Here is a 25,551-nt window from a genome sequence, read left to right as displayed (position 1 = left end):
CACGCAAGGAAGGGAGTGAAATGACAGTGTCTGCATCTCACAGGTCTCCACATCCTTTTGAGTGATTCTCTTGAAAGTCATCCCTTCCACTGACTTGTAGAAAGAGAAGCACTTTCCTCCTGGGAAATAGCATCCTTCAAAAGGCAGGGTTTCTTCCTCCTGGTTTAGCCCTATATTGCTTGGGAGGTAGACATATCACAGGCATTATGATGATTAGCTCAATTCTAATGTCTGTCAGTAAATCCTACAGGAAAATGTCTGGCCCCAAATGGTGACAGTGAGGTAAACCTAAAATGAGAAGTTTTTAGCACCCTTCATTCTCATTTTACATCCCAACTGTGAGTCTGATACGATAGGGAAAAAACTTAATTGATATCATCTTGTAAATAAATTGTAACCTCACAGTTCTGTTCCCTTGCTGTTGAGAAAAATCCTGGTCCCAAAGTTGTCTAACCTTAACTTGAATTCAGATCTTCATCTGGTGTCCTCACACACATATTCTTTATGTCATCCATGGTTGCTCCATCACCTACCTTGGGATGGAAATACTGAAGCACTGATAAATCCCCACGGTTTCTTTTTGAAGTTCAAACCTGTCTTCAAATACCCCTAATTGCCACATTCCTCAGAATCTCTTTTTTTTTTATCGAGAGATGAATTATCAATCTTCCCTTTATGGACTAACAGAGTGGGAGCCCCAGTTACTGCTGTCTGATTCTTCCACTTTTTCCTGACCTTCGCTCATATCTTTGGCTTCTTCTACTATGTGGTGATAATTCAGAGATTTTACCATACCCTACTGTAGGTGCTGATTCTCTAAACTATTTAGGACAGTATTCGAGCAACGTGTCTCAGTCTGACTCAAAAAGCAAGTCTCAAGCTTAGCATATAGACTAAAGTTTTCCGCAAATATCTGCTACCGTGACACATGCCACAAGTGACAGAATTTATCAACCAGAAAATCCTATGCCATACTAGCTCCATTATTCTAGGAATCATAGAGAAAGTAGATTGTATAAACATAATTGAAGGATTAACCCCAAACCAAGTATTCCTTTTTACTGAATTAGACTCTGCCTTTTCAATTTAAGTTAAGTGGATTTAATTTTATTTTATTCAACAAATAGTAATAAACACACTTCCTGACCTTGAGAAGCTCATCATGGGTAGGATGTGCAAATATCTACCCAAGTAGTTCCAATACAGGGCAGATGGGATTATAGTAGTGGCAAGCAGGAGAAGAAGGAGTTGATTCTGACTAAAGAATCAGGGGAAGCTACATGGAGAAAGTTGCAGTGGAGTTGGATCTTGGATGGTGAGTAAGGTGTCTAGTGCAAAGGGAAGGGAAGAGCAGCTTAAGTGAAGGGAAAGGCTGAACAAAGATTCATGAAACAGAGAGCTCAGGATGGGTTTAGGAAAGAGTAATTCGTCTGGTGGGTCACAGGGCTGAGACCCTAGGAAAAGTAAAAAAGATAATATAGAGGAGGGGTATCTTAGACACCATATTTATTTTGGATTTGATTATAGGAGCAAAAAGGATTCAGTGAAGATTCCTAGAGAAGGAGGAGGTACGATGAGACACAGTTTTAAGAAATTCATATGTGTCAACACATTCAAGCAGGACAACACCACGATGGATAATTACTGTTATTATTCCTAGTGTACAAATAAGGAAACAGACTCTAAGGGATTATTTGCCAAGGGTTACATGGCTATCAAGTGGCCAAGACTGAACTTGAACCCAGGCAGTCAGACTGAAAAATCCATTATGTTTAACTACTGATACTATGCGCATATCCTTTAAGTCCAGGTTTTAGGAAAGGGTCGGATATCAGGGCTGCAGGACTTCAGGAGAGGGTGAAGTAAATGTGGACTGCAGTGGGGAATGTGGGCAAGAAAGACTTCCTGGAGGCAGAGAGAGAGACGTGGAGGCGTGGCAGGAGGCTCGGTGCTCTTTCTGGTATGCCATTGCCAAGAGCGCTGGCTACCATAGAAGCTGGGTAAAAGTGGTATGGTGCTTCAGACAAGGAAGAAATTGTTTCCATCACAGCAATCAAGCAAAGGGATGTACTCACAAGCTGAGTACGACTGCATCTACTTACCTGTCTTATGCATCGCTGGCTTCCTACTTGGCACAGAACGGTGTCGAGCACAAAGCAGGTATTCAATAATTAAACGAACGACAGCATGAATAAATAAATGAATTAATGAGGAACTTAAGAGAGTTAGACTCACAGGTGTAATATGGAAATATATTTCCTCTGTGTACACTTCTCCATTCTCCCTGGGCATAATCACTCCCCATCTGAGCTGTTTATAAATGATTCTCTGGCAGTGTATATCTCATTAAACCTACCCTCGCTGGAAGTCTGTTTTCTTGTCTCTAAGCCTTATTTCTGTCTGTAAGGCAGTAGAGAAGGTAGAAGAGGAATATAATGGGCCTTGGAATCAAACAGACCTGGACTTGACTCCTGCTGCATGATCTTGGACGAGATGCCTCAGCTATTTCTCCATCTGTAAAAAAGGGTGAAGATGGATCTTGTAAGTAAATATCCTTAATATAGATGTATATTTAGTCCATTTTTATCTAATAAAAGGCTAGGATTAGGCACATATAACACAGCTGTTGAGTGTATGTTCCTAAATTTAGGAAGAAAGGCAATACTCAAAGGTAAAACCTAACCACTGCCAAACCAGAAAACCACCATTTGCTTGGCATAAAGGAAAACTGATTTAAGGATAGAATTTTACTATTAAACTTTCATTCTCAAAGTACATGGCTAAGTAGAATGATGTTTTGCACTCATCCTATTATGCTGTGAAAGCCACTACTTTATGTGGTAGAGCCAGTTTGAAACTTGATGATTCAAGGGAATTTCACATCTGGGTATGGAAATGACCTTTGTGTAATGAATGATTCTGACAACTGTATTTTTGGCCCTTCCAAGTCAGGAAATCATGCCTCTGCTAGGGTGTGCTTGTGAAAAAAGAAATTCTGATTAAATTAGCCATTGAGCTTGCATTTCCTGGAACTCTTGTAATATGCAACAATGACAATAGCAAAAACACCGCCAACATCTGCCATCTATTAAACATCTTCTTGATGCCAAATTCTATAAAAGACACTTCTTATATGATTCCATTTCATCATCACAACAACCTTGTACCATCTGCCACTTAGAACTAAAAATACTGAGTCTTGGAAAAATTAAATAATGTGCCTGAGGTCATCTGCCAGTAATTGCCTGGGTTAGGATTTGTGTCCATAGCTGTGATTTAAAAGTCATTTTCTCATCATACCTTTGATAGCTCAGGACCTAGTCTCACCATCCTTCAATCCTACAAATTTATCAACAAAGAGGACAGAACCAGGGTCATTATGGGTGAATTTGGGGGTCACTTCCTTCTGCCCCAGGTTACTTCTTTTTAAAATTCCTAAGATGCTGACACGTAAATTATTTCAGGGATAAAATATGGTCCATTTCTTAGTATTCAGAAGTACATTAGAATTAGTGTTGGGAGACTTGAGTTCAAATTTAGTAACCATCTCTTAGTACTCCGTTCATAGAACATGTCACCTCCTCTCCTGATTTTCTTGTACATAGAAGAGAATAATACCACCTTCACAGAATATATAAGCAGAGCAAATGAAGAACTGGATTTTGTAAGTAAAGGTCTATACAGATGTAAATTGTTCTTTTATAACTCCACAGGGCAGACTATTCTTTGCCCAGATCTTCAAGTGAGTCCAAGACAACCTTCTGTGTCCTGACCATATAGATGTTAAGTAATAGATGATTTTTCACAGGACCCTCAGAGGATAGTCTCAACATCCCCAAAATTATATTTCTTTACAAATATTAACTAACCTCTGCCCTACCCTTCGGCTACCATAGCCCGCAGGAGCTGGGCCACCAACCCTACCTTCCTTGGAGAACCTCATTGTCATAGAAAGGGTCCTTCGCACCCCTGCAGTGCCTGGCATAAACTGCTCCAAGAATGGTAGCACATGAGTGGCTGGCTCAGTAATCATCAGGAAAGGATCCCGGGTACCATGACTGCATGGCTTATGATGCAGTCTTGGAAGGGAGAAGAGATGTTCAACATTTTCTACTAAATTACCTTGCTGGGAACTGAAACTCTGTAACCAATCTCCAATCTTCACTTTGCTGACCTTTCCCAAGTTTCATCTTTTCTCCTCAGCCTTATTTTTCAACGTTGGACTCTCTTTGGTGGCTAAACTCTTAATTAAAAAGATGTAAAACTGCCCTTGCTAGAAAATATTCTAAATGCTTAATATTCTCTTTTGGGTCCTCTGTGGCAGAGCTGAGGTTTGTTTTCTAAAAAAGAGAAAACTGTGAGAGAAAACAAGCAACTTACTCAAGGCCACTTGCTAAATCACTGTCACAGTAAGATCTGAAGCAGTGATTCTCATTGGGCTTCACATTTGAATCATCTTGAGTCTTCTTAAATCTTAATGCTCAGGCATACACTCCAGAACAATTACATCCAAATCTCTCAGTACAGAACTGGGAATCACTATTTTTTAAGTTCCCAATGTGATTCTAATGTACACCCAAGTTTTAGGACCACTGACTTGAACAAACGTTTCTCAAACTTTAATGTGCAAAGACATCACCTGAGGATTATGTTAAAATGAAGACTCTGATTCAGTAGGATGAAGGTGGGCAAGGGCTGAGATCCTATATTTCTAACAAGCCCTAGGGGATGTCAGTGCTACTGGTCTAAAGACCACACTTAGAACAGCAAAGATCAAAATAAGGAGCAGCTCTCAAATTTTACTCCACATTTGAATCAATTAGGGAGTTTTGAAACTCTGGGTGTCTGGACTGGACCCCATACCAACTAAATCAGACTCTCCAGGGATGGCACTCAGATATCAGCCCTTTTTTAAACTTATCCAGTGATTCCAATGTGCAGCACATCTGTGAAACAGTGACTGAGGAATCCAGATCTCACTAATACCACATCTAGTTTCATCCAGAGGGTGGGAAGGATGAGCACAGAGAATTCTAATTCACAAAGCAAGTTTGTTTTAGAAGGAAAGTCAAGTCATGCCATGTATGAAAGGATCAAATGAACACAGAGCATATTTCACTTGGAGGAGAGTAGACCCATGGTGTGTGTGCAGGGAAAGAGAGCTTTATAATCTCTGCCTTTATATACTTGGAATTGTTGGAAGGAAAAGGCAGTAGACTTGGACTCTATAATTTCAAAAGCTAGGTCTCAGATCAGTAGGAGAAGTTCCAGGGAAACAAGGTTAAGCTAAATATACGGAAATTCTGCCTAAGAATTAGCTGTCCAAAAATAGAAAGTTTGACTTATAAAGTTGCACGTATTCCTACATCATGGAAAAGGTTGGGCAGGGAAGAATCCTTCATTACTCCTTTTACTCCTCCGCAACTTCCCACCCCGCCTCTGGTCCTGGTCAACATCTAATCCATTAGTCAATCTTGCCAGGCCTACTTTGGATCTATATACCTGATGCATCTACACCTGTTATGACTCTCCTCATAGAACCACCATCATTTCTTGCCTTGAATACTGGGGTAGCCCCTCAACCAGAATAGACTCATAAATGGAATATCCCCCCAATTGGAATAGGCTCCTAACTGGAATAACCTCTTAACTGGAATAGCCTCCTAACTGGAATAGGCCCCCAATAGAAATAGCCTGTAAACACTAAATTTGCAAACTGAAAAGTAACCCTGATGGTGACTGTTTCCAGAAGCCTGGCCCTCAGAGATCCCTAAATCTCAATGCACACATGCCCACCACCCTTGCATCTTACTCTATCCGGCATCCATTGTTGAGTGACTTCTAGTTGTGTTTTCTCGAGATGGTCATTCCTCTGTGCACACTCAGGTCCTGGTTTCCTCAATGCAGGAAATTATGTTTGTCATTTTGTTTTCAACTATCAAGAAGCTTTCATCTAAACCTCTTTTTAGCGAGGGGTGTTTTCTGCTCATCTTATAAGAAAAATGCAAATGTTCTCTCTGCATTATTTCTGTGCATACACCATCTCTTTGTGTCTGAAACTGCAGCTGCATTTTACCACTTTTCTAGCAGAGCCCTGGCTCACAATCCCAGCTGCTGCCTTCCACACGCTGGTTCTTTGGACTCTGCAATGCAGTGGAAGCTGTTTCTGTAATTGAACAGCTTCTGGTCTGTCCTGTTCTCACTGGACTATTAGGCTATCCTCTGCAGAGAAGCTGCTGGTGACACTGTTCCATTTCTAAGGTCTCTAGAAATATGTGCAGCAAATAGTATTTCTTTGGTTTAACAATTAATAGAGAGACAAGAACTTCAGAAGGTTGCATTTTATCTCTTGTATTCAAACATCTGTATTTGGAGGCCTTAGCCAAGGCTATGCCTGAGGATGTTTATGCCCCCTTGCACAGCACACCCTGGATTCATCTTATCTCACATCACATCTCTGCACTGAAGGACAAGAAGAATCTAAAATAATAAATTTGAAAAATTAATCTAAATTCTCACCTTGATAAAGTGGTTTTTCTCTCATCCAGAGATTTAAAATGTTACAGTTAATACTGATCTATTACAAATAATGGAAAGACATAATTTGCCTTCCCTTAATTTTAGGGGAAGTAGAAAGGGGTTTGGAATCAGACGTATTTGGATTTAGATCACAGCTCTGCTGCTTGCCAACCCTGTGACCTTGAGCACAATACTTAATCTCTCTCAGCCAAGGATTCTATATCACAGTAAGGGACTAATACAGCTCCAAGGGACACTTTAAAGCCTCCATAAGGCTCTGGGGATCTGGCAGACATCAATAGACAAGAGTGGCTTCTGCAGCTGTAATTATTAGTGGTGGCAGGCTTTAGTGATACGGGTAGTGGTGGTGGTGGCAGTAGCATACAAGTATTTCATGTGCAGCTACTCAGATAAGTGACTGTGGACCTGGGATTTAAATTGACTTAAAAACTAAAAGTGTCCCGGTATATATACAATAGATGCAGATAATCAATCAACAAGGAAGAGTAATTAGCAAATCCCTGAACCATGGCTCTGCTTGCAGGGCCAACAGAAAGAACAATCACCTGTTGGCTCAGGAGGCCACATCACTAGGTGACAATATTGGCTGAAGTGGCCCTTGTCTGAGCACAAGCACTTCTATGTCTCAGCCTGGGGCAGGACAGAGTGCAGGATGGGGTGGTGGCCTAGGTAGGACCTCAGAAGTCCTGAATCAGGATCTCTGAGGTTGGAACTCTGCAGTCTGCTAGGCTTCTTCACGTGATTCCTATGCACACTCACTTTTTTTTTTTAAACATCTTTATTGGAGTATAATTGCTTTACAATGGTGTGTTAGTTTCTGCTTTATAACAAAGTGAATCAGTGATACATATACATATGTCCCCATATCTCCTCCCTCTTGCGTCTCCCTCCCTCCCTCCGTATCCCACCCCTCTAGGTGGTCAAAAAGCACTGAGCTGATCTCCCTGTGTTGTGTGGCTTCTTCCCACTAGCTATCTATTTTACATTTGGTAGTGTATATATGTCCATGACACTCTCTCACTTCGTCCCAGCTTACCTTTCCCCCTCCCCGTGTCCTCAAGTCTATTCTCTATGTCTGCGTCTTTATTCCTGTCTTGCCTCTAGGTTCGTCAGAACCTTTTTTTTTTTTTAGATTCCATATATATGTGTTAGCATACGGTATTTATTTTTCTCTTTCTGACTTACTTCACTCTGTATGACAGACTCTAACTCCATCCACCTCACTGCAAATAACTCAATTTCATTTCTTTTTATGGCTGAGTAATATTCCACTGTATATATGTGCCACATCTTCTTTATCCATTCATCTGTCAATGGACACTTAGGTTGCTTCCATGTCCTGGCTATTGTAAATAGAGCTGCAATGAACATTTTGGTACATGACTCTTTTTGAATTATGTTTTCTCGGGGTATATGCCCAGTAGTGGGATTGCTGTATCATATGGTAGTTCTATTTTTACTTTTTTAAGGCACCTCCATACTGTTCTCCATAGTGGCTGTATCAATTTACATTCCCACCAACAGTGCAGGAGGGTTTCCTTTTCTCCACACCCTCTCCAGAATTTATTGTTTGTAGATTTTTTGATGATGGCCATTCTGACCAGTGTGAGGTGATACCTCATTGTAGTTTTGATTTGCATTTCTCTAATGATTAGTGATGTTGAGCATCCTTTCATGTGTTTGTTGGCAATCTGTATAGCTTCTTTGGAGAAATGTCTATTTAGGTCTTCTGCCCATTTTTGGATTGGATTGTTTGTTTTTTTGATATTGAGCTGCATGAGTGTTTGTACTCACTTTTGAGAATCTTTCTGTGTGCCTTCTATCCAGACAGCATTAATTCAATGAGAAGGAGGCCTTGGTCAAAACAAATAACTACATGCAAGAGACACTAAACAGCATGACTCAAAGGATTTCCCCATATCCTATCCCTCCTTATATATGTAACGCATTTTTCTCCATTTTCTGGCAATATATATAAGATTAAGGACTCTATCTGAAAGGTTCAGAGATTCTGAACCTATCCCTTTTATTATTGAACTTTATCTATTTTCCCATTTTGTGAAGTTCCAGTAAGTTCTATACAGCACATAAAACTAAAAGTATTACTACTGAAAATAAAAATGACAGAAATAATAATAACAACAACATCCATTCACTGAGTGCCTCCTATAAATCAGGGACCATAGCAGATATTTACATAAATTATACCTGATTCTTCAATAGCAATATGAAAGAGGAACAATGTCCCTATGTTACATAAGATACTGAGGCTCAGAGAGGCTAAGAAACTTGTTCAAGGTCAGGCAGCAAATAAATGGAAGGGCTGGGGTTCAAACCTCAGGTTATCAAGTTCTAAAGTCAGTGCTTTTTAGAATTAGGAGGACAGGGAAAGAATTCTCAGTGATACAAATATGCTGCTAGGCCATCTCATGCATGGCAACAGGGGAGATGAGGTTGACAGTTTGGTCAAGTGCATGAAGCTAACAAGAATTCGGGTATCTTTAACCTGTGAACTCATGACTCATCTATTTAATACCAGAGAGAGTGATTATGACTCAGCAACTTTCTGCTCTCTTCCTCCCCTTCCTTCTTTCTTTTCTGCTTCCTTTCCTCCTTGCCTCCATCTCCTGCCTGCCTCCCTCCCCCACCATCACTATCACTCAAAAAGCCTCAAAATAGAATATATTTATTTAAACCGATGATTCTTAAATATGTTCGGACCGCATCATCTGGTAAATACGTTATGCTTTTTCATTCTGCTCTGTATATTCGCAGGCAACGCACTGCCTAGAATGCCCACCACGCACATCTCTGGTAGGCAGAGGTCACTTCATGCCCTTTCCAAACATGCCCCTGTATCTGGGGCCTTTCCCAATACACCTACTCCAAGTTAATCATTCCTTCATCCGTGCTCTCACGGCTCCTGCTACTTTGCTCCATCAAAATACTAAATGGTGAACTCGTTGAGGGTAGAAACTATTTCTGATTTTTTCTTTGTCCACCACTTCTAACTCAGGGTCAAGAATTAACAGGCGCTCAGAAAGTCAACGTAGATAAAAGATGTAAAGATGGGTGTAGTTTTGCCTCAGTCTTTTGGCCCCAGAAGGCCCCAGCCGTACAGAAACAACCTCCTCTTACTGGCACAGTCCGCACCGTCAGCCATCTCCAGGCCCGGGGCGATGACCAAAGGAGATCAGGACGGGGGAAGAACAGTGTCAGTCAGAAACCCCCAGGAAACATGAGGGGTCACCATCATTATAATTAAGTAAAAGTTTTGGGGATTGTGAATGTGACAGGAAACACTTTTTCCATTAGAAAATAGACATTCTGCAGGCTTCCTGGATAGAATTCCTCAGGAAGCCAGCATGTCTTCAAACATCCTGACCTCTTTCTATTACCTTGAGTATAAGAACCCCCAGCCTCTCTATTTGACATTCTCTCTCCCCACACACCCACACTATGAAGACTCTCTTCCATTCACAGAGAGCATTCTTACGTTTTCTCCCCTTAATAAAAGCTTCTTTCAGGATGGGATGGTATAGCAATTATTAGTAACCTAGCATGGATTGGAATAACTCATTCCCATGAGTAACTCTCAGGACTGATTTTTTATCAGTCAGTAGCATAATATGACTTAGAGTCATTTAGAATAAATCTCTGAGGAGTGGCCATCGAATCCTGGGAAACAGGGTTTTGTGCCCTAGAAAAAGGATCAGGGCTGGGAAAAAGAGGGATGGTAGGGAAGCTCTCCTTGGGATGTCTCAAAATATCTGAAGTGGGCAGTAACCTAGTCCAATATTATTGTTCTCATTATGACTATTGACGACTATTATGTCCCAGGTGCTGTGCTAGACACATCAGTAAACATAATCCATGATCCTCACAACAATCCTATAAGGCAACTCATCTTATTCATCATTTTTGTCTCAACTTTAGGGATTCTTGACCCCCCCCAAAATATACTAGAACACTCCCAAAACATCTTGTATCATTCCTCCATAAATTTTATCACAATTTTAATTATACGATTGTATAATTATCTGCACAATTTCTGTCTTCTCCACTAGACTCTAAGTCCATAAAGATAGTGATCATGTCTTATTTTATTTTTATCCATGGCTTTATCCCCAGCAACTAGCACAATGCCTGTCTCACAATAGGTAATCAATAAATTTCTGTGGACTCATGAATGAGTTAAAATAAGTTAATACCATATAACTGTCACTAAACCCACCTTACGAATGAGAAAACTGAGGCTCAGCATCTGAGCTCAAGGTCAAGATCCAGTTTTGATAGCTTGAGTGTGCCTGAACCAGTTCTCACAGGTATGTTTGACTCCCAAGCCCATGTGTTGTCTACCTCACAACACAGTGCCTCTTTCAGCTTCAGGTAGGAACACACTTGTTAATAAGGTATTCGGCATGCATCTACCCTCTTTCTCCTAATCCTTCCACATAAAAATCTAGACAAATGTCTTTTGATGTCTATACTAGAATCTTATAAGTTTTGGCTGGGCCTGCCACTATTATCAGATCAAGAGGCATTATAAAAGGGAACCAAATTTATTACTGGATTATTTTCTCTGGTGCCTTCCTGATTAAGTTAAGGAATGAAAACTAGATTTTAAAATAGAAAGACATCAAAGTAAGAATAGTCATATAAAGCGTCCATCAAGGAGACACCATAAAAGCAGAAAACCATTTTGTAGCTTAAAAATGAAGCATCACACACATAAGCAGTACCTGCAGGAAGAATTCTGGAGAGTTCAGAGGAAAACACTGACAGTCCACAGAATCCAAATGACTGAGAAACAAGAGCCTGGAACTGGGTGTCAGACGACTTGAATGAGCTCCGGATCCTCCTCGGTCACGATGATAGAACCCACAGAACAACTCAGTCCTGAGAACTAAACGATATGCTATATTTGGAAAATGCTGGTAAAAGCCTTCAAAATACGAAAAGTTGAAGGCTGACAAAACAAACGCTGGGAAATGACCATCATATTTCATTGGATTGACCTAACTCATAAGAAGCCCGTGACATGTTTGAATAGAGAGAACCAAGGGTTACAAAGAATCCTGACATTTGATTACCTGGGACCAGTGAAGCCCAGGTAAGCCTGCAATGTTTTTATCTAACAACCATTTCAGGTTTGGTTACTGCAGACTCTGCCTGCTCTAGAAAATAATCTTCACAGAATCTATCAACCGCGCTATTAGCTTTAACTGCAGCTTCAAAAGCCATTGGTGTCCTTTGAAGCAACAACTTAGATTAAGCAATTTATCGGCAGAAGAGAATGTCTAATTTGCACATAACTGATGGCAGGAAAATGAACGATGAGTTCATAACATTTCAGCTGACTCTGCAGTACAGCTCAGCTTTTTAAAAATTTTCTTCAAAATTTAAAGGAAAAGAAATACAAGGACAATGATTTCACTGCATGTAGACATGACTTTTTGCCCTGTACTCAAAGCTCTGCGTGGTCTGCCTCCAACTTGACATGCTAGCTTCACCTGCAAGGAATTCACTGGCAGAATTACTTATACATGGTACCACAGGCACATCTTTTGCCTTCCCAGCTCTATATAATCCTCATAGAATCTATCAACTTTGCTGTTAGCTTTAACAGCAGCTTCAAAGCCTTTCCTTTAATTCACCTGCTCACGAATCCATTCATTCTTCATTCATAAATGAGTCCCTTTCTGGTGCTGGGACCTGGGACTATCTTGATGAATGTGACAGGCATGAACCCTCACCTCAGAGACTATATAGCCCAACAGGCAACCACTATAAACGTATGCTAAGTGCCTTGCTCCCCAATTTCCATCAGTTGATATCCTGCCTCTCTTTTCCAAAGGTTACTTCTTCCTTGAAGTCTTTTCTCACCTCTCCAGTGGGGTCAACCTTTCCTATTTGCTTTGTGAGTCCCCTGACATTTCATAGCTGCCACCTATTAGGCACTATGTGGTTAGTGCTGGAATAAGTGCTGTGGACAGGTTACAGGATTTAATTTTCAAAATAACACCATGAGGTAGACAGTGTATGAAACTCAGGTTTACAGATGATGAAACTGAGGCTTGAAGACTCACTCTGCCCAGAATCACTCAGCTTTAAGTGATGAAGCCAGGCTTCAAACCCAGGCAGTCTGACCCCAGTACCTGGGCATTTCATCATTATGGTTTTCTGCCCACACACTTAATCATATTTATTTTTCTTGTCTCCCCCTCAGCCTCTAGACCATAGGCTGAGAGTTTCCTGAAGGCAGGGTCTATGTCTCATTCACCTCTCATTCTACCCTGCCCATCATACCCCACCTCCATGCTAACATATCCTAGCGGGACTGAACACTGAGTCAATATTTGTTGGATTTAATTGAATTCTGTGGATACCCAATTTAAATTCTGTGATGTATCCTTGAACCATCTAGATGACCTTTTAAGTTCTTATAACACATTAGCTTATTTTGTACTTCAATATTTTTTGGTTTCATATGCATAAACTCCTTAGTGTTTGTGTCTCCAGATAGTTTATCATGCCAGAAAGCTAGCTGAGTTTGCTTTTATTCATGCATCTACCATTATAGAAAGTGGGGAGAGAATCTGATTTTTCCAGGAGGGTGAAAAGCATTTCAGAGAATAGGTGGGTCTACTAAAAAGGCCGCTGGCTTTTGCTAGGAGGGCACAACACGGGAAATGCTTTGAGCAGCAGTCTCTGCAGACTCACCTTTCTCAGTGACAACCCTGGGATGGCTGCATCTGTCACCACCATCAGAGGCCTAAGCTCAGGACCCAGCCTGAAATACAGCCACATTTTCCCTCTTAGCCATTCTCAGCACAAATGCTTTGCGGAAAGTACTTGGTAGAATTTGTAAGTCTAAAAGCAGGAGAGTAATTTGGACATTGATCTTGTATAATAACACATGATCTCCAACCAAGGCCTTCACTGAGACAGAAGAGGTGTAGCTCCCAATAACTACATAGACCACAGAGAATTTAGGAAACTATTTCCCATGGAAGAAGATGGTGCAGGTGCTGAGGTCCTATGCAATACCACCACTCTTCAGATTTAAGCAGAATTGTGTAAAATACAGCCTTTTATCCACAAATCTGATGGAAGTATAAGCTTCCTGGATCACTGGATTTAAATTCTTACAGTTACTAAAATGATCTGGTTATTGGCGATACAAATAGGTAGGCTGCCCTCTAAGCAGAGAGAGGAAGGAAAAGAATGTGCTCAGAGGAAGGGATATTGAAGCATTAAATTGATTACTGAATAACTGTATTATTTCATTTTCAGTGTTCTGTATATGTCATTTCCTGCCTGGAATTCTTCAGGACTTAGCTCTGTGAAGACATTCATAAAATCCTGCCTGATTCCCTAGAGAGTATCTCTGGTAACTGTTTACCAAAAACTCCTAGGAGGTTTTCTTTGGCGAGAGGGATTGGACCTCTGAGCAAAATGTATGAAAAAGAGATTTATTTCTCATTGGATATTCTTTTGTTTACGGATTCACTATTTAAAATAGAATTTAGGGGAAAAACATAAGTAAAATCAAAAGATAGGTGTCTGAGCTACTAGTTTACTATAAGTAAGGAATGAAGGAACTGGCACTCTGTAAACCGCCTAGAAGCTTCCTTCCACTCACCTACCCCAACCCAGAGGTCAGTGTTTCTTTCTTCAGAAGGCATTGAGCAAAGCAATACCAAGCAAGGAAACAGCAAATAAAGAGGGAGTTCTTTTTAAAAAAAAAAAATCAGTAGGATAGTCATATATAAAGCTATATGTAAAGTTCTTATATGAGAGCAGAGTTTATGAAATATAAAATTCACAAAGAACAGAAGTCACTTTTTACCCAGATTAAAATAGTGGGTCAAGCTTCTTCAAGATGGCGGACGAGTAAGACGCGGAGATCACCTTCCTCCCCACAAATACATCAGAAATACATCTACACATGGAACAACTCCTACAGAACACCTACTGAATGCTGGCAGAAGACCTCAGACCTCCCAAATGCAAGAAACTCCCCACGTACCTGGGTAGGGCAAAAGAAAAAAGAAAAAACAGAGACAAAAGAATAGGGACATTACTTACACCTCTGGGAGGGAGCTGTGAAGGAGGAAAGGTTTCCACACACTAGGAGCCCCTTCGCGGGCGGAGACTGCAGGTGGCGGAGGGGGGAAGCTTCGGAGCCACGGAGGAGAGCGCAGCCACAGGGGTGCGGAGGGCAAAGCGGAGAGATTCCCGCACGGAGGCTCGGCGCCGAGCAGCACTCACCAGCCCGAGAGGCTTGTCTGCTCCCCCGCCGGGGCGGGCGGGGCTGGGAGCTGAGGCTCGGGCTTCTGAGGTCAGATGCCAGGGGGAGGACTGGGGTTGGCGGCGTGAACACAGCCTGAAGGGGCTAGTGCGCCATGGCTAACCGGGAGGGAGTCCGGAAAAGTCTGCAGCTGCCGAAGAGGCGAGAGACTTTTTCCTGCCTCTTTGTTTCCTGGTGCGCGAGGAGAGGGGATTAAGACCGCCTCTTAAAGGAGCCCCACAGACAGGCGCGAGCCGCGGCTATCAACGCCGACCCCAGAGCATGGGACACTAAGGCTGCTGCTGCCGCCACCAAGAAGCCTGTGTGCGAGCACAGGTCACTATCCACACCGCCCCTCCCGGGAGCCGGTACAGCGGGCCACCGCCAGGCTCCCGTGATCCGAGGACAACTTCCCCGGGAGAACGCACGGCGCGCCTCGGGCTGGTGCAACGTCACGACGCCTCTGACGCCGCAGGCTCGCCCCGCCTCCTCCGTACCCCTCCCTCCCCCCGGCCTGAGTGAGCCAGAGCCCCCGAAGCAGCTGCTCCTTTAACCCCGTCCTGTCTGAGTGGGAACAGATGCCCTCAGGTGACCTACACGCAGAGGCGGGTCCAAATCCAAAGCTGAACCCTGGGAGCTGTGCGAACAAAGAAGAGAAAGGGAAACCTCTCCCAGCAGCCTCAGGAGCAGCGGATTAAATCCCCACAATCAACTTGATGTACCCTGCACCTGTGGAGTACCTGAATAGACAACAAATCATCCCAGATTGAGGAGGTGGACTTTGGGAGCAATGATATATTTTTTTCCTTTTTCTCTCTTTGTGAATGTGTATGCGTATGTGTATGCTTCTGTGTGTGATTTTCTCTGTATAGCTTTGCTTTTACCATTTGTCCTACGGTTCTGTCAGTCCGTTTTTTGTTTTTATTGCTTTAAAAAATTCTTTTCTTAATAGTTATTTTTTATATTAATAACTTTCTTTTCTTTTCTTTTCTTTTAGCTTCTTTCTTTCTTTCTATTTTTTCTCCCTTTTATTCTGAGCTGTGTGGATAAAAGGCTCTTGGTGCTCCAGCCAGGCATCAGGGCTGTGCCTCAGAGGTGGGAGAGCCAACTTAAGGACACTGGTCCACAAGAGACCTCCCAGCTCCATGTAATATCAAATGGCAAAAATCTCCCAGAGGTCTCCATCTTAACGCCAAGACCCAGCTTCACTCAATGACCAGCAAGCTACAGTGCTGGACACCCTATGCCAAACAACTAGCAAGACAGGAACACAGCCCCATCCATTAATAGAGAGGCTGCCTAAAATCATAATAAGGCCACAGACACCCCAAAACACACAACCAGACGTGGACCTGCCCACCAGAAAGAAAAGATCCAGCCTCATCCACCAGAACACAGGCACTAGTCCCCTCCGCCAGGAAGGCTACACAACCCACTGAACCAACTTTAGCCAGTGGGGACAGACAACAAAAACAACGGGAACTACCAACCTGCAGCCTGCAAAAAGGAGACCCCAAACACAGTAAGTTAACCAAACTGAGAAGACAGAAAAACACACAGCAGATGAAGGAGCAAGGCAAAAACCCACCAGACCTAAAAACTGAAGAGGAAATAGGCAGTCTACCTGAAAAAGAATTCAGAATAATGCTAGTAAAGATGATCCAAAATCTTGGAAATAGAATAGAGAAAATACAAGAAACGTTTAACAAAGACCTAGAAGAACTAAAGAGCAAACAGTGATGAACAACACAATAAATGAAATTTAAAATTCTCTAGAAGGGATCAAGAGCAGAATAACTGAGGCAGAAGAACGGATAGGTACCTGGAAGATAAAATAGTGGAAATAACTACTGCAGAGCAGATTAAAGAAAAAAGAATGAAAAGAATTGAGGACAGTCTCAGAGACCTCTGGGGCAACATTAAACACACCAACATTTGAATTATAGGGGTCCCAGAAGAAGAAGAGAAAAAGAAAGGGACTGAGAAAATATTAGAAGAGATTATAGTTGAAAACTTCCCTGATATGGGAAAGGAAATAGTTAATCAAGTCCAGGAAGCACAGAGAGTCCCATACAGGATAAATCCAAGTAGAAACATGCCAAGACACATATTAATCAAGCTATCAAAAATTAAATATATTAAATATATTAAAGAAAACATATTAAAAGCAGCAAGATAAAAACAACAAATAACACACAAGGGAATCCCCATAAGGTTAACAGCTGATCTTTCAGCAGAAACTCTGCAAGCCAGAAGGGAGTGGCAGGACATATTTAAAGTGATGAAGGCGAAAAACCTACAACCAAGATTACTCTACCCAGCAAGGATCTCATTCAAATTTGATGGAGAAATGAAAACCTTTACAAACAAGCAAAAGCTAAGAGAATTCAGCACCACCAAACCAGCTTTACAACAAATGCCAAAAGAACTTCTCTAGGCAGGAAACATAAGAGAAGGAAAAGACCTACAATAACAAATCCAAAACAATTAAGAAAATGGTAATAGTAACATACATATTGATAATTACCTTAAATGTAAATGGATTAAGTGCTCCAACCAAAGACATACACTGGCTGAATGGATACAAAACAAGACCTGTATGTATGCTGTCTACAAGAGACCCACTTCAGACCTAGGGACACATACAGACTGAAAGTGAGGGGATGGAAAAAGATATTCCATGCAAATGGAAATCAAAAGAAAGCTGGAGTAGCAATTCTCATATCAGACAAAATAGACTTTAAAATAAAGACTATTACAAGAGACAAAGAAGGACACTACCTAATGATGAAGGGATCGATCCAAGAAGAAGCTATAATAATTTTAAATATTAATGCACCCAACATAGGTGCACCTCGATATATAAGGCAAATATTAACAGTCATAAAAGAGGAAATCAACAGTAACACAATCATAGTAGGGGACTTTGACACCCCACTTTCACCAATGGACAGATCATCCAAAATGAAAATAAATAAGGAAACACAAGCTTTAAATGACACATTAAACAAGATGGACTTAACTGATATTTATAGGACATTCCATCCAAAAACAACAGAATACACCTTCCTCTCAAGTGCTCATGGAACATTCTCCAGGATAGATCATATCTTGGGTCACAAATCAAGCCTTGGTAAATTTAGAGAAAACTGAAATCGTAACAGGTGTCTTTTCCGACCACAACGCTATGAGACTAGATATCAGCTACAGGAAAAAATCTGTAAAAAATACAAACACATGGAGGCTAAACAACACACTACTTAATAACCAACAGATCACTGAAGAAATCAAAGAGGAAATCAAAAAATACCTAGAAACAAATGACAATGAAACCACGATGACCCAAAACCTATGGGATGCAGCAAAAGCAGTTCTAAGAGGGAAGTTTATAGCAGTACAATCCTACCTTAAGAAACAAGAAATATCTCAAATAAACAACCTAACCTTACATCTAAACCAATTAGAGAAAGAAGAACAAAAAAATCCCAAAGTTAGCAGAAGGAAAGAAATCATAAAGAAATCAGATCAGAAATAAATGAAAAAGAAATGAAGGAAACGATAGCAAAAATCAATAAAACTAAAGGCTGGTTCTTTGAGAAAATAAACAAAATTGATAACCCATTAGCCAGACTCATCAAGAAAAAAAGGGAGAAGACTCAAATCAATAGGATTAGAAATGAAAAAGGAGAAGTAACAACTGACACTGCAGAAATACAAACAATCATGAGAGATTACTACAAGCAACTATATGCCAATAAAATGGACAACCTGGAAGAAGTGGACAAATTCTTAGAAATGCACAACCTTCTGAGACTGAACCAGGAAGAAATAGAAAATATGAACAGACACAGGACAGCACTGAAATTGAAACTGTGATTAAAAATCTTCCAACAAACAAAAGCCCAGGACCAGATGGCTTCACAGGCGAATTCTATCAAACATTAGAGAAGAGCTAACACCTATCCTTCTCAAACTCTTCCAAAATATAGCAGAGGGAGGATCACTCCCAAACTCATTCTATGAGGCCACCATCACCTGAAAAGAAAACCAGACAAAGATGTCACAAAGAAAGAAAACTAAAGGCCAATATCACTGATGAATATAGATGCAAAAACCCTCAACAAAATACTAGAAAACAGAATCCAACAGCACATTAAAAGGATCATACACCATGATCAAGTGGGGTTTATCCCAGTAATGCAAGGATTCTTCAAGATATGCAAATCAATCAATGTGATACACCATATTAACAAATTGAAGGAGAAAAACCATATGATCATCTCAATAGATGCAAAGAAAGCTTTTGACAAAATTCAACACCAATTTATGATAAAAACTCTCCAGAAAGTAGGCATACAGGGAACTTTCCTCACAATAATAAAGGCCATATATGACAAACCCACAGCCAACATCGTCCTCAATGGTGAAAAACTGAAACCATTTCCACTAAGATCAGGAACAAGACAAGGTTGCCCACTCTCACCACTATTATTCAACATAGTTTTGGAAGTTTTAGCCACAGCAATCAGAGAAGAAAAAGAAATAAAAAGAATCCAAATCGGAAAAGAAGTAAAGCTGTCACTGTTTGCAGATGACATGATACTATACATAGAGAATCCTAAAGATACTACCAGAAAACTCCTAGAGCTAATCAATGAATTTGGTAAAGTAGCAGGATACAAAATTAATGTACAGAAATCTCTAGCATTCCTATATACTAATGATGAAAAATCTGAAAGTGAAATTAAGAAAACACTCCCATTTACCATTGCAACAAAAAGAATAAAATATCTAGGAATAAACCTACCTAAGGAGACAAAAGGCCTGTATGCAGAAAATTATAAGACACTGATGAAAGAAATTAAAGATGATACAAGTAGATGGAGAGATATACCATGTTCTTGGATTGGAAGAATCAACATTGTGAAAATGACTCTACTACCCAAAGCAATCTACAGATTCAAAGCAATCCCTATCAAACTACCACTGGCATTTTTCAAAGAACTAGAACAAAAAATTTCACAATTTGTATGGAAACACAAAAGACCCCAAATAGCCAAAGCAGTCTTGAGAAGGGAAAACGGAGCTGGAGGAATCAGGCTCCCTGACTTCAGACTATACTACAAAGCTACTGTAATCAAGACAGTATAGTACTGGCACAAATGCAGAAATATATATCAATGGAACAGGATAGAAAGCCCAGAGATAAACCCACACACATACAGTCACCTTATTTTTGATAAAGGAGGCAAGAATATACAATGGAGAAAAGACAGCCTCTTCAATAAGTGGTGCTGGGAAAACTGGACAGCTACATGTAAACGTATGAAATTAGAACACTCCCTAACACCATACACAAAAATAAACTCAAAATGGATTAAAGACCTAAATGTAAGGCCAGACACTATCAAACTCTTAGAGGAAAACATAGGCAGAACACTCTATGACATAAATCACAGCAAGATCCTTTTTGACCCACCTCCTAGAGAAATGGAAATAAAAACAAAAATAAACAAATGGGACCTAATGAAACTGAAAAGCTTTTGCACAGCAAAGGAAACCATAAACAAGACCAAAAGACAACCATCAGAATGGGAGAAAATATTTGCAAACGAAGGAACTGACAAAGTTTAATCTCCAAAATTTACAAGCAGCTCATGCAGCTCAATATGAAAAAAACAAACAACCTGATCCAAAAATGGGCAGAAGACCTAAATAGACATTTCTCCAAAGAAGATATACAGATTGCCAACAAACACGTGAAAGAATGCTCAACATCATTAATCATTAGAGAAATGCAAATCAAAACTACAATGAGATATCACCTCACACCAGTCAGAATGGCCATCATCAAAAAACTACAAACAATAAATGCTGGAGAGGGTGTGGAGAAAAGGGAACCCTCTTACGCTGTTGCTGGGAATGTAAATTGATACAGCCACTATGGAGAACAGTATGGAGGTTCCTTAAAAAACTAAAGATAGAACTACCATACAACCCAGCAATCCCTCTACTGGGCATGCATCCTGAGAAAACCATAATTCAAAATGAGTCATGTACCAAAATGTTCATTGCTGCTTTATTTACAGTAGCCAGACATGGAAGCAACCTAAGTGTCCATCAACAGATGAATGGATGAAGAAGATGTGGCACATATATACAATGGAATATTACTCAGCCATAAAAAGAAATGAAATTGCGTTATTTGTAGTGAGGTGGATGGACCTAGAGTCTGTCATACAGAGTGAAGTAAGTCAGAAAGAGAAAAACAAATACATATGCTAATACATATATATGGAATCTAGGGGGAAAAAAAAAAGGTCATGAAGAACCTAGGGGCAAGACAGGAATAAAGACACAGACCTACTAGAGAATGGACTTGAGGATATGGGGAGGGGAAGGGTAAGCTGTGACAAAGTGAGAGAGTGGCATGGACATATATGCACTACCAAATGCAAAATAGATCGCTAGTGGGAAGCAGCCGCATAGCACAGGGAGATCAGCTCGGTGTTTTGTGACCACCTAGAGGGGTGGGATAGGGAGGGTGGGAGGGAGGGAAACACAAGAGGGAAGAGATATGGGAACATATGTATATGTATAACCGATTCACTTTGTTATAAATCAGAAACACACCATTGTAAAGCAATTATACTCCAATAAAGATGTTAAAAATATTAAAATAAAAAAATAAAATAAAATACTGGGTCAAATTTCCCAGACTGCCTCTCTTCTACTTGCACTCTGTGATCCTTCTTGTCTCCACTGTGTGATAAGGCATCCGTCCATGAGGAGATACGGGAAGTTGCTACAACTTTCATGCTTTCATGCTTTTCACCTTGAAATCAAAGGATCTGACTTTGGAGAGCTGGGGATATTTTTCTGAAAGAGTATCCACAATTGATTATGGGTAGAGCATAAATTTAATGTTACCATAAATTGCAAACCACAGCTAAGATATCTTGTGAAATCCTGAAATCTTCCATTCTTATCTTAAACTGCTCTGTTAACAAAGTAAGCAAATTTGTTCATTCAAACATGCAATAGATATTCATTTCACATTCACTTTATGCAGGATATAAAAATAATATATAGTCTCAGCTCCTTCATTAAATTTATGCTCTAATAAATTATAAAAAGGAGAAAAATGAAACAAAGGGATGAATATGGCACTTCACATGAAAGAGTTATGGTTCAAACCGTATCTCTATCATTTTATGATATGATATTGAGCAAGTCACTGTATCTCTCTAAATCTTAATTTTTTCATCATAAGATTTGATTAACAATATTGAAGAACAGAATTTTCAGAAACACCCAAAGAAATTATGGATTGAAAGCACCTATTATACAGGTGCTTGATGAAGAATTAACTCTCTTTTGTATATTTCCTTCTTATGATATCTTACCATGACTTGTGCTAATCATGAAACTACTACCATCCCCTTAACAAACCAACCTGCAAAACGTAAATATTTTAAAGAGTCAGTGATGTAATTGTTGTGGTTTGGAGTGGAAAAAACCACAGTTAAAATCTCAGTTACTTACTGCTTGCTTTGGGGGAAGTTATCTGATATCTATGAGTGTTAATTTTCTTGCTTGTAAAAATGGGGATAAAATCATCTCCTCTTAAGAAATAATGTGAGGAAAAGAGTAGGATACACCTTAGTTAGAGGAGTCACTGAGTTAAGTGTTTGTTTTGCTTCCTCTTTCCCTTAAAAATAAGTGCATTTCACATTTTTAAAAATAATTTTCTGAAATCAATTGCAATAATTGGAGACACCTCAGAACAGAAAGCCACTAAGAAAGCCATTAGAAGAAGAAGGTAAAAAGGAAGGGGAAGCATGAAGCCAGAGCTTGTGTTCCTTGATTCTGTTTTCTGAAGCAGAAGCATCCTAAGCCAACACCTGCTGAAGATATATCCACCCTTTGGTAACTGATCATTTACCAAATATTACCTTATAAGTTATCCAGCTCTCAATGCTATTCGGTTGGCCAAAAGTTTTGTCCATTTTTTTCCATAAGATGGCTGTAGTAGCACTTAGTTGTCTTTTAACTTCATTCGAAACAATTTTGTTAGATTGTATGTGACAGCTGTCATATCAGCGTGCATTTAAAAAAAGACTTATCAAAATTGGTGAATTTTTGTGTAGCCATTTTAATATTGAAGATGGAAGAAAAAAGCAACATTTTCAGCATATTATGCTTTATTATTTCAAGAAAGGTTAAAAACACACCGAAACGCAAAAAAAAAGATTTGTGCAGTGTATGCAGAAGACGCTGTGACCGATCAAACGTGTCAAAAGTGGTTTGCGAAGTTTCGTGCTGGAGTTTTCTCGCTGGACGATGCTCCACGGTCGGGTAGACCAGTTGAAGTTGACAGCGATCAAATCGAGACATTAACTGAGAACAGTCAACCTTATACCATGTGGGAGATAGCCAACATACTCAGAATATCCAAATCAAGAGCTGAAAATCATTTGCACCATTCGGGTTATTTTAATTGCTTGGATGTTTGGGTTCCACATAAGTTAAGCAAAAAAAAACTTTCTTGACTGTATTTCTGCATGCAGTTCTCTACTGAAATGTAATGAAAACGTTCCATTTTTAAAACAAATTGTGACGGGCGATGAAAAGTGGATACTTTACAACAATGTGGAATGGAAGATATTGTGGGGCAAGCGAGATGAACCACCACCAACCACACCAAAGGCCGGTCTGCATCCAAAGAAGGTGATGTTGTGTATATGATGGGACTGGAAGGGAGTCCTCTATTATGAGCTCCTTCCGGAAAACCCAACAATTAATTCCAACAAGTACTGCTCCCAGTTAGACCAACTGAAAGCAGCACTCTACGAAAAGCGCCCAGAATTAGTCAACAGAAAATGCATAATCTCAAGGATTCTTCAATATACGCAAATCAATCAATGTGATACATCATATTAACAAACTGAAGGAGAAAAACCATATGATCATCTCAATAGATGCAGAGAAAGCTTTCGACAAAATTCAACACCCATTTATGATAAAAGCCCTGCAGAAAGTAGGCATAGAGGGAACTTTCCTCAACATAATAAAGGCCATATATGACAAACCCACAGCCAACATTGTCCTCAATGGTGAAAAACTGAAACCATTTCCACTAAGATCAGGAACAAGACAAGGTTGCCCACTCTCACCACTATTATTCAACATAGTTTTGGAAGTGTTAGCCACAGCAATCAGAGAAGACAAAGAAATAAAAGGAATCCAAATTGGAAAAGAAGAAGTAAAGCTGTCACTATTTGCAGATGACATGATACTATACATAGAGAATCCTAAAGATGCTACCAGAAAACTCCTAGAGCTAATCAATGAATTTGGTAAAGTAGCAGGATACAAAATTAATGCACAGAAATCTCTTGCATTTCTATACACTAATGACGAAAAATCTGAAAGTGAAATTAAGAAAACACTCCCATTTACCATTGCAACAAAAAGAATAAAATATCTAGGAATAAACCTACCTAAGGAGACAAAAGACCTGTATGCAGAAAATTATAAGACACTGATGAAAGAAATTAAAGATGATACAAATAGATGGAGAGATATACCATGTTCCTGGATTGGAAGAATCAACATTGTGAAAATGACTCTACTACCCAAAGCAATCTACAGATTCAATGCAATCCCTATCAAACTACCACTGGCATTTTTCACAGAACTAGAACAAAAAATTTCACAATTTGTATGGAAACACAAAAGACCCCGAATAGCCAAAGCAATCTTGAGAACGAAAAATGGAGCTGGGGGAATCAGGCTCCCTGACTTCAGACTATATTACAAAGCTTCAGTAATCAAGACAGTTTGGTACTGGCACAAAAACAGAAATATAGATCAATGGAACAGGATAGAAAGCCCAGAGATAAACCCACACACATATGGGCACCTTATTTTTGATAAAGGAGGCAAGCATATACAGTGGAGAAAAGACAGCCTCTTCAATAAGTGGTGCTGGGAAAATTGGACAGGTACATGTAAAAGTATGAAAATAGAACACTCCCTGACACCATGCACAAAAATAAACTCAAAATGGATTAAAGACCTAAGTGTAAGGGCAGACACTATCAAACTCTTAGAGGAAAACATAGGCAGAACACTCTATGACATACATCACAGCAAGATTCTTTTTGACCCAGCTCCCAGAGAAATGGAAATAAGAACACAAATAAACAAATGGGACCTAATGAAACTTAAAAGCTTTTGCACAGCAAAGGAAACCATAAACAAGACCAAAAGACAACCATCAGAATGGGAGAAAATATTTGCAAATGAAGCAACTGACAAAGGATTAATCTCCAAGATTTACAAGCAGCTCATGCAGCTCAATAACAAAAAAACGAACAACCCAATCCAAAAATGGGCCGAAGACCTAAATAGACATTTCTCCAAAGAAGATATACAGATGGCCTACAGACACATGAAAGAATGCTCAACATCATTAATCATTAGAGAAATGCAAATCAAAACTACAATGAGATATCATCTCACACCGGTCAGAATGGCCATCATCAAAAAATCTAGAAACAATAAATGCTGGAGAGGGTGTGGAGGAAAGGGAACACTCTTGCACTGTTGGTGGGAATGTAAATTGATACAGCCACTATGGAGAACAGTATGGAGGTTCCTTAAAAAACTACAAATAGAACTACCATACGACCCAGCAATCCCACTACTGGGCA

At 40.0% G+C, this 25,551-nt stretch overlaps 1 protein-coding gene across 1 annotated transcript in view; it reads right to left on the bottom strand.

Annotated features, from left to right (window-relative positions):
• LOC309643622 (uncharacterized protein) overlaps positions 1-25,551 on the bottom strand; it is a 462,372-nt gene that overhangs the window by 267,595 nt on the left and 169,226 nt on the right. Inside the window, exon 4 of the mRNA XM_082426456.1 lies at positions 2,459-2,514. Coding sequence (XP_082282582.1) covers positions 2,459-2,514 — 56 coding nt within the window. The remainder of the gene's footprint in view (positions 1-2,458; positions 2,515-25,551) is intronic.

This window comes from Balaenoptera physalus (assembly GCF_965194825.1).
Source record: "Balaenoptera physalus genome assembly, chromosome: 15".
NCBI lineage: Eukaryota > Metazoa > Chordata > Mammalia > Artiodactyla > Balaenopteridae > Balaenoptera > Balaenoptera physalus.
This window is presented reverse-complemented; position numbering and strand designations above follow the sequence as displayed.